Below are 15,648 nucleotides of genomic sequence, written 5' to 3' on the forward strand. Positions count from 1 at the left end.
AGAGGGAGAGAGCGAGAGCGAGACGCGAGAGGGAGAGCGAGACGAGAGAGAGAGCGAGCGAGACGCGAGAGGGAGAGAGCGAGACGCGAGAGGGAGAGAGCGAGACGAGAGCGAGACGCGAGAGAGAGAGAGCGAGACGCGAGAGGGGAGAGAGCGAGCGAGACGCGAGAGAGGAGAGCGAGCGAGACGCGAGAGAGAGAGCGAGCGAGACGCGAGAGAGAGAGAGAGCGAGACGAGAGGGGGAGAGAGAGCGAGACGAGAGGGGGAGAGAGAGCGAGACGCGAGAGGGAGAGAGAGAGCGAGACGCGAGAGGGGGAGAGAGAGCGAGACGCGAGAGGGGGAGAGAGAGAGCGAGACGCGAGAGGGGGAGAGAGAGCGAGACGCGAGAGGGGAGAGAGAGCGAGACGCGAGAGGGGAGAGAGAGAGCGAGACGCGAGAGGGGGAGAGAGAGCGAGACGCGAGAGGGGAGAGAGAGAGCGAGACGCGAGAGGGAGAGAGAGAGAGCGAGACGCGAGAGGGGAGAGAGAGAGCGAGACGCGAGAGGGGAGAGAGAGAGCGAGACGCGAGAGGGGGAGAGAGAGCGAGACGCGAGAGGGGGAGAGAGAGCGAGACGCGAGAGGGGAGAGAGAGAGCGAGACGCGAGAGGGAGAGAGAGAGCGAGACGCGAGAGGGAGAGAGAGAGCGAGACGCGAGAGGGGAGAGAGAGAGCGAGACGCGAGAGAGAGAGAGACCGAGACGCGAGAGAGAGAGCGAGACGCGAGAGAGAGAGCGAGAGAGAGAGAGAGAGAGCGAGACGCGAAGGAGGGAGAGAGAGAGAGAGCGAGACGCGCAGGAGGGAGAGAGAGAGAACGAGACGCGAGAGGGAGACGGAGAGAGACGCGAGAGAGAGAGAGAGACGCGAGAGAGACGCGAGAGAGACGCGAGAGAGAGAGGGAGACGCGAGAGGGAGAGAGAGAGCGAGAGGAGAGAGAGAGCGAGACGCCGAGAGGGAGAGAGAGAGCGAGACGCGAGACGGGAGAGAGAGAGAGAGACGCGAGACGGAGAGAGAGAACGAGACGGGAGAGAGACGCGAGAGGGGGAGAGAGAGAGCAGACGCGAGAGGGGGAGAGAGAGAGACGCGAGAGGGGGAGAGAGAGAGAGACGCGAGAGGGGAGAGAGGAGCGAGACGCGAGAGGGGAGAGAGAGAGCGAGACGCGAGAGGGGAGAGAGAGAGCGAGACGCGAGAGGGGAGAGAGAGAGCGAGACGCGAGAGGGGGAGAGAGGAGCGAGACGCGAGAGGGGGAGAGAGAGCGAGACGCGAGAGGGGAGAGAGAGAGCGAGACGCCGAGAGGGAGAGAGAGGGAGCGAGACGCGAGAGGGGAGAGAGAGAGCGAGACGCGAGAGGGGAGAGAGAGAGCGAGACGCGAGAGGGGGAGAGAGAGCGAGACGCGAGAGGGGAGAGAGCGAGACGCGAGAGGGGAGAGAGAGCGAGACGCGAGAGGGGGAGAGAGAGCGAGACGCGAGAGGGGGAGAGAGAGCGAGACGCGAGAGGGAGAGAGAGAGGCGAGACGCGAGAGGGAGAGAGCGAGAGGGCGACGCGAGAGGGCGACGCGAGAGAGGGCGAGACGCGAGAGAGGGCGACGCGAGAGGGAGACGCGAGAGGAGACGCGAGAGGAGAGAGAGAGCGAGACGCGAGAGGGAGAGAGAGAGGGAGACGCGAGAGGGAGAGCGAGAGCGAGACGCGAGAGGAGAGCGAGAGCGAGACGCGAGAGGAGACGCGAGAGGGAGACGCGAGAGGGAGACGCGAGAGGAGACGAGAGAGCGAGACGCGAGAGGAGAGCGAGAGGAGACGCGAGAGCGAGACGCGAGAGGGAGAGAGAGCGAGACGAGAGGGAGAGAGAGCGAGACGCGAGAGAGAGAGAGAGAGAGCGAGACGCGAGAGGGGAAGAGAGAGCGAGACGCGAGAGGGGGAGAGAGAGCGAGACGCGAGAGGGGGAGAGAGAGCGAGACGCGAGAGGGGAGAGAGAGAGCGAGACGCGAGAGGGGAGAGAGAGCGAGACGCGAGAGGGGAGAGAGAGAGCGAGACGCGAGAGGGGAGAGAGAGAGCGAGACGGGGAGAGAGAGAGCGAGACGCGAGAGGGGAGAGAGAGAGCGAGACGCCGAGAGGGGAGAGAGAGCGAGACGCGAGAGGGAGAGAGAGAGCGAGACGCGAGAGGGGGAGAGAGAGCGAGACGCGAGAGGGGAGAGAGAGCGAGACGCGAGAGGGGAGAGAGAGCGAGACGCGAGAGGGAGAGAGAGCGAGACGCGAGAGGGGAGAGAGAGCGAGACGCGAGAGGGGAGAGAGCGAGCGAGACGCGAGAGGGAGAGAGCGAGCGAGACGCGAGAGGGAGAGAGCGAGCGAGACGCGAGAGGGAGAGAGCGAGCGAGACGCGAGAGGGAGAGAGCGAGCGAGACGCGAGAGAGCGAGCGAGACGCGAGAGGGAGAGAGCGAGCGAGACGCGAGAGGGAGAGAGACGAGACGCGCAGGAGGGAGAGAGAGAGAGCGAGACGCGCAGGAGGGAGAGAGAGAGAACGAGACGCGCAGGAGGGAGAGAGAGAGAGCGAGACGCGAAGGAGGGAGAGAGAGAGCGAGACGCGAGAGGGAGAGAGAGAGAGAGCGAGACGCGAGAGGGAGAGAGAGAGAGCGAGACGCGAGAGGGAGAGAGAGAGAGCGAGACGCGAGAGGGAGAGAGAGAGAGCGAGACGCGAGAGGGAGAGAGAGAGAGCGAGACGCGAGAGGGAGAGAGAGAGAGCGAGACGCGAGAGGGAGAGAGAGAGAGCGAGACGCGAGAGGGAGAGAGAGAGAGCGAGACGCGAGAGGGAGAGAGAGAGCGAGACGCGAGAGGGAGAGAGAGAGAGCGAGACGCGAGAGGGAGAGAGAGAGCGAGACGCGAGAGGGAGAGAGAGACGAGACGCGAGAGGGAGAGAGAGACGCGAGAGGGAGAGAGAGAGAGCGAGACGCGAGAGGGAGAGAGAGAGCGAGACGCGAGAGGGAGAGAGAGCGAGACGCGAGAGGGAGAGAGAGAGCGAGACGCGAGAGGGAGAGAGCGAGACGCGAGAGGGAGAGAGAGAGCGAGACGCGAGAGGGAGAGAGAGCGAGACGCGAGAGGGAGAGAGAGCGAGACGCGAGAGGGAGAGAGAGAGCGAGACGCGAGAGGGAGAGAGAGCGAGACGCGAGAGGGAGAGAGAGCGAGACGCGAGAGGAGAGAGAGAGCGAGACGGAGAGGGAGAGAGAGCGAGACGCGAGAGGGAGAGAGAGCGAGACGCGAGAGGAGAGAGAGAGCGAGACGCGAGAGGGAGAGAGAGAGCGAGACGCGAGAGGGAGAGAGAGCGAGACGCGAGAGGGAGAGAGAGCGAGACGCGAGAGGGAGAGAGAGCGAGACGCGAGAGGGAGAGAGAGAGCGAGACGCGAGAGGGAGAGAGAGAAGCGAGACGCGAGAGGGAGAGAGAGCGAACGCGAGAGAGAGAGACGCGAGAGGAGAGAGAGAGCGAGACGCGAGAGGGAGAGAGAGAGCGAGACGCGAGAGGGAGAGAGAGGAGCGAGACGCGAGAGGGAGAGAGAGAGCGAGACGCGAGAGGGAGAGAGAGCGAGACGCGAGAGGGAGAGAGAGAGCGAGACGCGAGAGGGAGAGCGAGAGAGAGAGAGCGAGACGCGAGAGGGAGAGAGAGAGCGAGACGCGAGAGGGAGAGACGAGACGCGAGAGGGAGAGAGAGAGCGAGACGAGAGGAGAGAGAGAGAGCGAGACGTAGAGGGGAGAGAGAGAGCGAGACGCGAGAGGGAGAGAGAGAGCGAGACGCGAGAGGGAGAGAGAGAGGCGAGACGCGGAGGGAGAGAGAGAGCGAGACGCGAGAGGGAGAGAGAGAGCGAGACGCGAGAGGGAGAGAGAGCGAGAGCGAGAGGGAGAGAGAGCGAGACGCGAGAGGGAGAGAGAGCGAGAGCGAGAGAGAGCGAGACGCGAGAGGAGAGAGAGAGAGAGAGAGCGAGAGCGCGACGAGAGGAGAGAGAGAGCGAGACGCGAGAGGGAGAGAGAGAGCGAGACGCGAGAGGGAGAGAGAGAGAGCGAGACGCGAGAGGGAGAGAGCGAGAGAGCGAGACGCGAGAGGGAGAGAGAGAGAGCGAGACGCGTAGGAGGGAGAGAGAGAGAGCGAGACGCGTAGGAGGGAGAGAGAGAGAGCGAGACGCGTAGGAGGGAGAGAGAGAGAGCGAGACGCGTAGGAGGGAGAGAGAGAGAGCGAGACGCGTAGGAGGGAGAGAGAGAGAGAGCGAGACGCGTAGGAGGGAGAGAGAGAGAGCGAGACGCGAGAGGGAGGGAGAGAGAGAGAGCGAGACGCTGTAGGAGGGAGAGAGAGAGAGCGAGACGCGTAGGAGGGAGAGAGAGAGAGCGAGACGCGAGGAGGGAGAGAGAGAGAGCGAGAGAGCGAGACGAGGAGAGAGAGAGAGAGAGCGAGACGCGTAGGAGGGAGAGAGAGAGAGCGAGACGCGAGAGGAGAGAGAGAGAGAGCGAGACGCGAGAGAGAGAGAGAGCGAGAGAGAGACGCGAGAGAGAGAGAGAGAGAGCGAGCCGCGAGAGGGAGAGAGAGCGAGACGCGAGAGGGAGAGAGAGCGAGACGCGAGAGGGAGAGAGAGAGCGAGACGCGAGAGGGAGAGAGAGAGCGAGACGCGAGAGGGAGAGAGAGAGCGAGACGCGAGAGGGAGAGAGAGAGAGCGAGACGCGAGAGGGAGAGAGAGAGCGAGACGCGAGAGGGAGAGAGAGAGCGAGACGCGAGAGGGAGAGAGAGAGCGAGACGCGAGAGGGAGAGAGAGAGCGAGACGCGAGAGGGAGAGAGAGAGCGAGACGCGAGAGGGAGAGAGAGAGAACGAGACGCGAGAGGGAGAGAGAGAGCGAGACGCGAGAGGGAGAGAGAGAGAGCGAGACGCGAGAGGGAGAGAGAGAGCGAGACGCGAGAGGGAGAGAGAGAGCGAGACGCGAGAGGGAGAGAGAGAGCGAGACGCGAGAGGGAGAGAGAGAGCGAGACGCGAGAGGGAGAGAGAGAGAGCGAGACGCGAGAGGGAGAGAGAGAGCGAGACGCGAGAGGGAGAGAGCGTGAGGCGAGAGGGAGAGCGAGAGAGAGAGCGAGACGCGAGAGGGAGAGCGAGAGAGAGAGCGAGACGCGAGAGGGAGAGAGAGAGAGAGCGAGAGGCAAGAGGGAGAGAGAGAGCGAGACGCGAGAGGGAGAGAGAGAGCGAGACGCGAGAGAGAGAGAGAGCGAGACGCGAGAGAGAGCGAGACGCGAGAGAGAGAGAGAGAGCGAGACGCGAGAGGGAGAGAGAGAGCGAGACGCGAGAGGGAGAGAGAGAGCGAGACGCGAGAGGGAGAGAGAGAGCCGAGACGCGAGAGGGAGAGAGAGCGAGACGCGAGAGGGAGAGAGAGAGCGAGACGCGAGAGGGAGAGAGAGAGCGAGACGCGAGAGGGAGAGAGAGAGAGAGAGCGAGAGGGAGAGAGAGAGCGAGACGCGAGAGGGAGAGAGAGAGCGAGACGCGAGAGGGAGAGAGAGAGCGAGAGGGAGAGGGAGAGAGAGAGCAAGACGCGAGAGGGAGAGAGAGAGAGAGCGAGAGGGAGAGAGAGAGCGAGACGCGAGAGGGAGAGAGCGAGCGAGCGAGACGCGAGAGGGAGAAAGAGAGCGAGCGAGACGCGAGAGAGCGAGCGAGACGCGAGAGAGCGAGCGAGACGCGAGAGAGCGAGCGAGACGCGAGAGAGCGAGCGAGACGCGAGAGAGCGAGCGAGACAGCGAGATGCGAGAGAGAGCGAGCGAGAGCGAGAGCGAGCGAGAGGCGTAGGAGGGAGAGAGAGAGAGCGAGACGCGTAGGCGGGAGAGAGAGAGAGCGAGACGCGTAGGCGGGAGAGAGAGAGCGAGACGCGTAGGCGGGAGAGAGAGAGCGAGACGCGTAGGCGGGAGAGAGAGAGAGCGAGACGCGTAGGCGGGAGAGAGAGAGAGCGAGACGCGTAGGAGGGAGAGAGAGCGAGACGCGTAGGAGGGAGAGAGAGAGGCGAGACGCGTGAGGAGGGAGAGAGAGAGCGAGACGCGTAGGAGGGAGAGAGAGAGCGAGACGCGTAGGAGGGAGAGAGAGAGAGCGAGACGCGTAGGAGGGAGAGAGAGAGCGAGACGCGTAGGAGGGAGAGAGAGAGCGAGACGCGTAGGAGGGAGAGAGAGAGCGAGACGCGTAGGAGGGAGAGAGAGAGGCGAGACGCGTAGGCGGGAGAGAGAGCGAGACGCGTAGGAGGGAGAGAGCGAGACGCGTAGGAGGGAGAGAGCGAGACGCGTAGGAGGGAGAGAGAGAGAGCGAGACGCGTAGGAGGGAGAGAGAGCGAGACGCGTAGGAGGGAGAGAGAGAGACGAGACGCGTAGGAGGGAGAGAGAGAGCGAGACGCGTAGGAGGGAGGGAGAGAGAGAGCGAGACGCGTAGGAGGGAGGGAGAGAGAGAGCGAGACGCGTAGGAGGGAGGGAGAGAGAGAGAGAGCGAGACGCGTAGGAGGGAGGGAGAGAGAGAGAGCGAGACGCGTAGGAGGGAGGGAGAGAGAGAGAGCGAGACGCGTAGGAGGGAGAGAGAGAGAGCGAGACGCGTAGGAGAGTTAGAGAGAGCGAGACGCACGCGAGAGAGCAATCACTGTCAGAGCAAACCATTTCCATGAACAAATAAACTTCACACACTGGTAAGCAGCCTGGCTTACCACACATATAACTTTAGTTACTGTACTAGCCAAGTCAGAGACATACTTCTTCAAACATTGGTTTGACATCAACCCAGTCTAACACAATTCCACTAGACATTCACCAACAAGCCTGAACTGTGATGGATGACGGAGGTATTCAGCCACTCTGGGAGAATAATGGAAGGGAAACGTAAAATGCTTCTTTATTCTTAAAAAGCCAACGTCTCCGTGTGTTCTCTTACCCAGGTCTCCTAGCTGTACATGTCCCAGGACATAGAGACCACTCTTCTTGATGTCGTTGATGAAGGTGATGAGACCTACATTGCTACGGGGGTTAGATACCATCAGCAACACCTGGGGTCTCCAGAACTTCACATGGTCCTTACGCACGTCCAACATCAACAGGTACTTACGCACCTGGAGGGAGAGAGCGAGAGTTACATTACAACAGAGCTGTATACTGTATTCTCTATAGCAGTGGATCCAAACCTTTTTTCGGTTACTGTACCACTAGCTGAATTTTGCTCTGCCCGGAGTACCCCCTCAAACATTTTACCAGTAGGCCTATGGTCTCATGAGCCTTCAAGTACCCCCTGTAGATAGGCCAAGTACTCCCAGGGGTCCTATTACCCATGGTTAGGAACCAATGATCTATACTGCACACACAATAGTTATCAGGACTCGAATGCTAATTGGTAGCAACATGGTTGTAGGATCATAATTTGACCTATATTGTCACAGCAAAATAATCCTGCCGGAACAGGAATTACATTTTTGGCCAAAATGTTGCTTTATCGATGGTTAGGCTATTAGCTGGCCAAAAGTAGACTACATGAAAAGTGCAATACTGTTAATATAACAATGTGTTAATGTGGGCTTTAACCTCTATGGGCTAGGTGGGCTACTCAACAGCCAGTGTAATCCCGTGGCGCGATATTCAAATACCTCAAAAATGCAAAAACTAAAATTTTTCAATCATATGACTATAAAATAGTCATTTTAAAGACAAGACTCGTTAATCTAACCACACTGTCCGATTTCAAAAAGGCTTTACAACGAAAGCAAAACATTAGATTATGTCAGCAGAGTACCCAGCCAGAAATAATCAGACACCCATTTTTCAAGCTAGCATATGTCACATAAACCCAAACCACAGCTAAATGCAGCACTAACCTTTGATGATCTTCATCAGATGACAACCCTAGGACATTATGTTATACAATACATGCATGTTTTGTTCAATAACAGACTGGAAGCTTCAAAAGGAGGGTGGTGCTAGGAATCATTGTTCTTCCTCTGTCAACCATGGTTACCTGCAAGGAAACACGTGCCGTCATCATTGCTTTGCACAAAAAGGGCTTCACAGGCAAGGATATTGCTGCCAGTAAGATTGCACCTAAATCAACCATTTATTGGATCATCAAGATCTTCAAAGGAGAGCACTTCAATTGTTGTGAAGAAGGCTTCAGGGCGCCCAAGAAAGTCCAGCAAGCGCCAGGACCATCTCTTAAAGTTGATTCAGCTGCGGGATCGGGGCACCACCAGTACAGAGCTTGCTCAGGAATGGCAGCAGGCAGGTGTGAGTGCATCTGCACGCACAGTGAGGCAAAGACTTTTGGAGGATGGCCTGGTGTCAAGAAGGGCAGCAAAGAAGACACTTCTCTCTACGAAAAACATCAGTGACAGACTGATATTCTGCAAAAGGTACCGGGATTGGACTGCTGAGGACTGGGGTAAAGTCATTTTCTCTGATGAATCCCCTTTCCGATTGTTTGGGGCATCCGGAAAAAAGCTTGTCTGGAGAAGACAAGGTGAGCGCTACCATCAGTCCTGTGTCATGCCAACAGTAAAGCATCCTGACACCATTCATGTGTGGGGTTGCTTCTCAGCCAAGGGATTGGGCTCACTCACAATTTTGCCTAAGAACACAGCCATGAATAAAAACTCCCAACCATCCAGGAACAGTTTGGTGACGAACAATGCTTTGATGGAGCACCTTGCCATAAGGCAAAAGTGTTAAGTGGCTCGGGGAACAAAATATCAATATTTTTGGGTCCATGGCCAGGAAACTCCCCAGACCTTAATTCCATTGAGAACTTGTGGTCAATCCTCAAGAGGTGGTTGGACAAACAAAAACCCACAAATTCTGACAAACTCCAAGCATTGATTATGCAAGAATGGGCTGCCATCAGTCAGGATGTGGCCCAGAAGTTAATTGACAGAATGCCAGGGCGGATTGCAGAGGTCTTGAAAAAGAAGGGTCAACACTGCAAATATTGACTCTTTGCATCAACTTCATGCAACTGTCAATAAAAGCCTTTGACACTTATGAAATGCTTGTAATTATACGTCAGTATTCCATAGTAACATCTGACAAAAATATCTAAAGACACTGAGGCAGCAGACTTTGTGAAAATGTATATTTGTGTCATTCTCAAAACTTTTGGCCCCGACTGTACATTATGTATATGTATGGTATAACAACAAACCACAGAGGAGTTGGCTAAATCACAAACAGATCCGGTTACCACTGGCAACTAGAAACCATGGTGTACATGGCTTAAGTTGGCCACTCTCGCTGCATAAAACCCTTCCTTTACTTTCTTCTGACATGTGTTCCTGTGCACATCCCACACAACGCCCCTTGTCTGCAGAGTGAGCGTGTGTCTGTCTGTGGTCTGATCAGGATTCCACCACTGCAGAAACAAATTGGATCCAGAATCAGAATCCCATTAAGACATGAGACTGTGGCAGAGACTGCAGACCAGGGAGTGTGTAGGAGGGGTGTGTGGTGGTCATGAAGAGACAGTTGTCATTATGGAATGACCTCCCGCCATATTCTCATTACATAAAATCACAGAGCTGTAATTATATCTACAAGACTAATGTTGAAACATTCCAAGTCTGGAACGTAAACCTGCCTATCCTATATTAATTCCTGTTACCTAACCAACCATATAAATAATTAGCAAATACTAGGTCCAAATGGCCACCAACCTACAGATATTCAAGACAATGGGCCTATTAAAAACCTCTGAAAACATTATGTTCCTTCCACCCTTCCTTGGTGTGATCACTGAAGGGGCATGACTTCCTTGGCGTGATCACTGAAGGGGCATGACTTCCTTGGCGTGATCACTGAAGGGGCATGACTTCCTTGGCGTGATCACTGAAGGGGCATGACTTCCTTGGCGTGATTACTGAAGGGGCATGACTTCCTTGGCGTGATCACTGAAGTGGCATGACATCCTTGGCGTGATCACTGAAGGGGCATGACTTCCTTGGTGTGATCACTGAAGGGGCATGACTTCCTTGGCGTGATCACTGAAGGGGCATGACATCCTTGGTGTGATCACTGAAGGGGCATGACTGGATATGTGTAAGACGTGTAGTCGAATCTAGGTTTCACTTAGTATCCCATCTCCCTAATTACTGATCTAACAAAAGTATAAAAAAATTAAAACGCTATGATACACGGTTTACTGAAACCGCTTCTGACCAGACAACCTCATGTGAATAATTAGTGTGTGTATGTATGTTTCTGTGAGAGTACGTGCGTGTGTGTACATACTGCTAATGATGAGAATCCTAAACACTCATAATAACAAACATTATCATCATTATAATCATTATCAAAGTATCTGCCAAACAGAGAGAGTTCCTGGAGTCAACGTGCTTCTGCCTCCTCCACTCATCTACCACTCCATCTGTCACTTACTCCGTCTCTCTCCATCACCCTCTCTTGTGATCCATCACGGTCTTCTGATAGATCACATATTTTCTCAATCCCTCCTCCTCTCTTTCTCACCACCCTATCCCCGTGTCATTGCATTTGCATATTTTCTTAACTTCGACATTATTTTCTATCCGCCCATCTAGAAACTCATCTCCATGTCTTTTTCTTTCATGTCAATCACTCCTTCAATACTATCCCCATCCCTCAAGACTACAGTTTATATCTCCTTGCCTTTATCACATGAATCCCTTCCTCTTCTATGTCTTTCCTCAATGTCACCCAGTTGGCACCGATCCATACTGAGCACTGCCAAAACATGCACCATCATAATCCCTCCACACACACACAAGTTAGTTTAAACTAAGTGTCTCCGCGTTCCTCGTGTTTCCCTCTCTCCCTGGGGATGGGGGAGGGATAGGGAGGAGAGGGGAAGCAGTGGAGAAAGGCTCAATAAGTTAAGTGGCTCCTGGCACTTCACTGCCCTGGCAACCGTCCCCTTGGCAACGGTCCCACCTGGCAACACGACCCCCCTAGAGCAAAAGGCTCGTAGAATAGAGGACAAATATACAAATACTTCGGGATGATAGGCTTGGGCAGTATATTGTATATACCATATTCCCGGGGTATTTGGAAATAGCCACAGGGTGATTTTTCAATACTGCCAATACCATTGAAACTATTTGTTTGAAGTTTTTCCATACATTTTTATATTTGCAGCTACTTTCAACGTGTGCAATATGTTAAGAGATGAAGCTGATTGTGTTCATTTTACCCGTCACATTATTTTAAGTTGTGAAGCTTAGCATAATTCCCCAGAACAGTTGAGCCAGAATATAGCTTCATTTTCATCAGATGACAACCGAAGTGCAACGCTATTTGGCTGGCAAACACACAAGTAAATGAGCTTACAACAAAAAAAGCAAGGTATTTTTTGCAAGAACAATGCATGGCCATATTCCTAATGTTTATCATAGAAAAATGAAGCCAAATCAAATTTGATTTGTCACATATAGTTGAAGTCAGAAGTTTACATACACACATTTAAACTCAGTTTTTCACAATTCCTGACATTTAATCCTAGTAAAAATTCCCTGTCTTAGGTCAATTAGGATTACCACTTTATTTTAAGAATGTGAAATGTCTGAATAATAGTAGAGAGAATTATTTATTTCAGTTTTTATTTCTTTTCATCGTATTCCCAGTGGGTCAAAAGTTTACATACACTCAATTAGTATTTGGTACCATTGCCTTTAAATTGTTTAACTAACTCAAACGTTTCAGGTAGCCTTCCACAAGCTTCCCACAATAAGTTGGGTGAATTTTGGCCCATTCCTCCTGACAGAGCTGGTGCAACTGAGTCAGGTTTTTAGGCCTCCTTGCTCGCACACACTTTTTCAGTTCTGCCCACAAATGTTCTATAGGATTGAGGTCAGGGCTTTGTGATGGCCACTCCAATACCTTGACTTTGTTGTCCTTAAGCCATTTTGCCACAACTTTGGAAGTATGCTTGGGGTTTTTGTCCATTTGGAAGACCCATTTGCGAGCAAGTTTTAACTTCCTGACTGATGTCTTGAGATGTTGCTTCAATATATCCACATCATTTTCCTACCTCATGATGCCATCTATTTTGTAAAGTGCACCAGTCCCTCCTGCAGCAAAGCACCCCCACAACATGATGCTGCCACCCCCGTGCTTCACGGTTGGGATGGTATTCTTCGGCTTGCAGACTTCTGACCCACTGGAATAGTGATACAGTGAATTATAAGTTAAATAATATGTCTGTAAACAATTGTTGGAAAAATTACTTAGGACATCTACTTTATACATGACACAAGCGACTTGCCAAAACTAGAGTTTGTTAACAAAAAATTTGTGGAGTGGTTGAAAAACGAGTTAATGACTCCAACCTAAGTGTTTGTAAACATCCGACTTCAACTGTACACATGGTTAGCAGATGTTAATGCGAGTGTAGCGAAATGCTTGTGCTTCTAGTTCCGACAGAGCAGTAATATCTAACAAGTAATCCAACAATTCCCCAACAACTACCTAATACACACACATCTAAAGGGGTGAATGAGAATATGTACATGTAAGTATATGGATGAGCGATGGCCGAGTGGCATAGGCAAGGTGCAATAGATAGTATAAAATACAGTATATACATGTGATATGAGTAATGCAAGATATGCAAAAATTATTAAAGTGGTATTATTTAGAGTGCATTGTTTAAAGTGACTAGTGATCCATTTATTAAAGTGTCCAGTGATTGCGTCTCAGTGTAGGCAGCAGCCTCTCTGTGTTAGTGATGGCTGTTTAACAGTCTGATGGCCTTGAGATAGAAGCTGTTTTTCAGTCTCTCCGTCCCTGCTTTGATGCACCTGTACTGACATGGTCTTCTGGATGGTAGTGGTGTGAACAGGCAGTGGCTCGGGTGGTTGTTGTCCTTGATTATCTTTTTGGCCTTCCTGTGACATCGGGTGCTGTAGGTGTCATGGAGGGCAGGTAGTTTGCCACCAGTGATGCATTGTGAAGACCGCACCACCCTCTGGAGAGCCTTGCGGTTGAGGGCAGTGCAGTTGCCGTATCAGGCTGTGATACAGGCCGACAGGATGCTCTCGATTGTGCATCTGTAAAAATTTGTCAGGGTTTTGGGTGACAAGCCAAATTTCTTCAGCCTCCTGAGGTTGAAGAAGCGCTGTTGCGCCTTCTTCACCACACCGTCTGTGTGGGTGGATCATTTCAGTTTGTCGTTGATGTGTACACCCAGGGACTTAAAAAAAACGTTCCAGTCTCCACTGCTGTCCCTTCGATGTGGATAGGAGGGTGCTCCCTCTGCTGTTCCTGAAGTCCATGATCATCTCCTTTGTTTTATTGACGTTGAGTGAGGTTGTTTTCCTGACACCCCACTCAGAGTGCCCTCACCTCCTCCCTGTAGGCCATCTCGTTGTTGTTGATAATCAAGCCCACTACTGTTGTGTTGTCTGCAAACTTGATGATTGAGTTGGAGGCGTGCATGGCCACATAGTCATGGGTGAACAGGGAGTACAGGAGGGGGCTGAGCAACTACCCTTGTGGGGCCCCTGTGTTGAGGGTCAGAGAAGTGGAGATGTTGTTTCCTACCTTCACCACCTGGGGCAGACCGTCAGAAAGTCCAGGACCCAATTGCACAGGGCGAGGATGAGACCCAGGGTCTCCAGCTTGATGATGAGCTTGGAGGGTACTATGGTGTTGAATGCTGAGCTGTAGTCAATGAACAGTCAATGAATGTAGTCAATTACATAGGTATTCCTTTTGTCCAGATGGGATAGGGCAGTATGCAGTGAGATGGTGATTGCATCGTCTGTGGACGTGTTGGGGCGGTATGCAATCTGAAGTGGGCCTAGGGTGGTCAGTAAGGTGGAGGTGACATGATCTTGACTAGTCTCTCAAAGCACTTCATGATGACAAAAGTGTGTGCTACGGGGCGGTAGTCTTTTAGTTCAGTTATATTTACCTTCTTGGGTACAGGAACAATGGTAGCCATCTTGAAGCATGTGGGGACAAAAGACTGGGATAGGGAGCGATTGAATATGTCCGTAAACACACCAGCCAGCTGGTTTGCGCATGCTTTGAGGATGCGGCTAGGGATGCTGTCTGGGCCAGCAGCCTTGCGAGGGTTAACACGTTTAAATGTTTTACACACGTCAGCCACGGAGGAGGGGCACAGTCCTTGTCAGTGGGCCACGAGCAAAGAAGGTGTTTAGTTTGTCTGGAAGCGATGTCGGTGTCCGTGACGCGGCTGGATTTATGTTTGTAGTCCGTAATTTCCTGTAAACCCTGCCACATACATCTCGTGTCTCAGCCTTTGAATTGCGACTCCACCTTGTCCCTGTACCTGCATTTCGCTTGTTTGATTGCTTTGCGGAGGGAATAGCTACCTTGTTTATATTCAGACATATTCCCAGACCTCTTTCCATGGTTTAATGCGGTGGTTCGTGCTTTCAGTTTTGCGCAAATGCTGCCATCCATCCACAGTTTCTGGCTAAGGTAGGTTTTAATAGTCACAGTGGGTACAACATCTCCAATGCACTTCCTTATAAACTCACAGTCAGCGTGTTGTTCTCTGAGGCTGACCGGAACATATTCCAGTCCGCGTGATGAAAACAATCTTGAAGCGTGGCTTCTGATTGGTCGGACCAGCATTTAATGTTTCTCGTCACTGGTACATCCTGTTTGAGTTTTTGCCTATAAGACGGAAGGAGCAAGATGGCGTTGTGATCGTATTTGCCGAAGGGAGGGCGGGGGAAGGCTTTGAATGCATTGCGGAAGTTAGAGTAGCAGTGGCGAAGGGTGTTGCGCTTGCGCGTAGCGCAATCAATATGCTGGAAGAATTTAGGTTTGTTAAAATCCCCAGTTACAACAAATGCAGCCTCAGGATGTATGGTTTCCAGTTTGCATTTAGTCCAGTGAAGTTCCTTGGTGGCCATCTTGGTGTCTGCTTGAAGGGGAATGTACACAGCTGTTACTATAACTTACGAGAATTCTCTTGGTAGGTAAAATGCCGGCACTTGATTGTAAGGAATTCTTGATCGGGTGAGCAGAAGGACTTGAGTTCCTGTATGTTGTTATGCGTACGCCATGAGTCGTTAATCATGAAGCATACACCCCCGCCCTTCCTCTTCCCAGAGAGGTGTTTATCTCCGTAGGCACGATGCATGGAGAAGCCCGGTGGCTGAACCGATTCCGACAACATATCCCGAGAAAGCCATGTTTCCGGTGAAAGAGACATGTTACAATCTCTGATGTTTCTCTGGAAGGCAACCCTTGCTCGAATTTTGTCTACCTTGCTGTCAAGAGACTGGACATTGGCAATAGTATACTTGGCAGCGGTGTGCACGTCTACGGAGCTTGGCCAGGTGCCGCTTCGTCTGCCCCTTCTGCGGCGTCATTGTTTTGGATCGCCTACTGGAATTAGATCCAATGTCCTGGGTGGTGGTCCGAACAGAGGATCCGCTTCGGGAAAGCTGTGTTCCTGGTTGTAATGTTGGTAAATTGACGTTGCTCTTATATCCAATAGTTCTTACCGGCTGTATGTAATAAGACTTAAGATTTCCTGGGGTAACAACGTAAGAAATAACACATAAAAAAAAAAAACTTTCCTAAGAACTCAAAGGGACCATCTCTGTCGGCACCATACTGGAACCAGCAACAGCTACATTCCCT

The 15,648-nt window shown here is 52.8% G+C and overlaps 1 protein-coding gene across 1 annotated transcript in view; it reads right to left on the reverse strand.

Annotated features, from left to right (window-relative positions):
- LOC106581294 (solute carrier family 12 member 9) overlaps nucleotides 1-15,648 on the reverse strand; it is an 84,861-nt gene that overhangs the window by 15,773 nt on the left and 53,440 nt on the right. Inside the window, exon 11 of the mRNA XM_014163255.2 lies at nucleotides 6,953-7,127. Coding sequence (XP_014018730.2) covers nucleotides 6,953-7,127 — 175 coding nt within the window. The remainder of the gene's footprint in view (nucleotides 1-6,952; nucleotides 7,128-15,648) is intronic.

The sequence above is a fragment of the Salmo salar genome, chromosome ssa20, assembly GCF_905237065.1.
Source record: "Salmo salar chromosome ssa20, Ssal_v3.1, whole genome shotgun sequence".
NCBI lineage: Eukaryota > Metazoa > Chordata > Actinopteri > Salmoniformes > Salmonidae > Salmo > Salmo salar.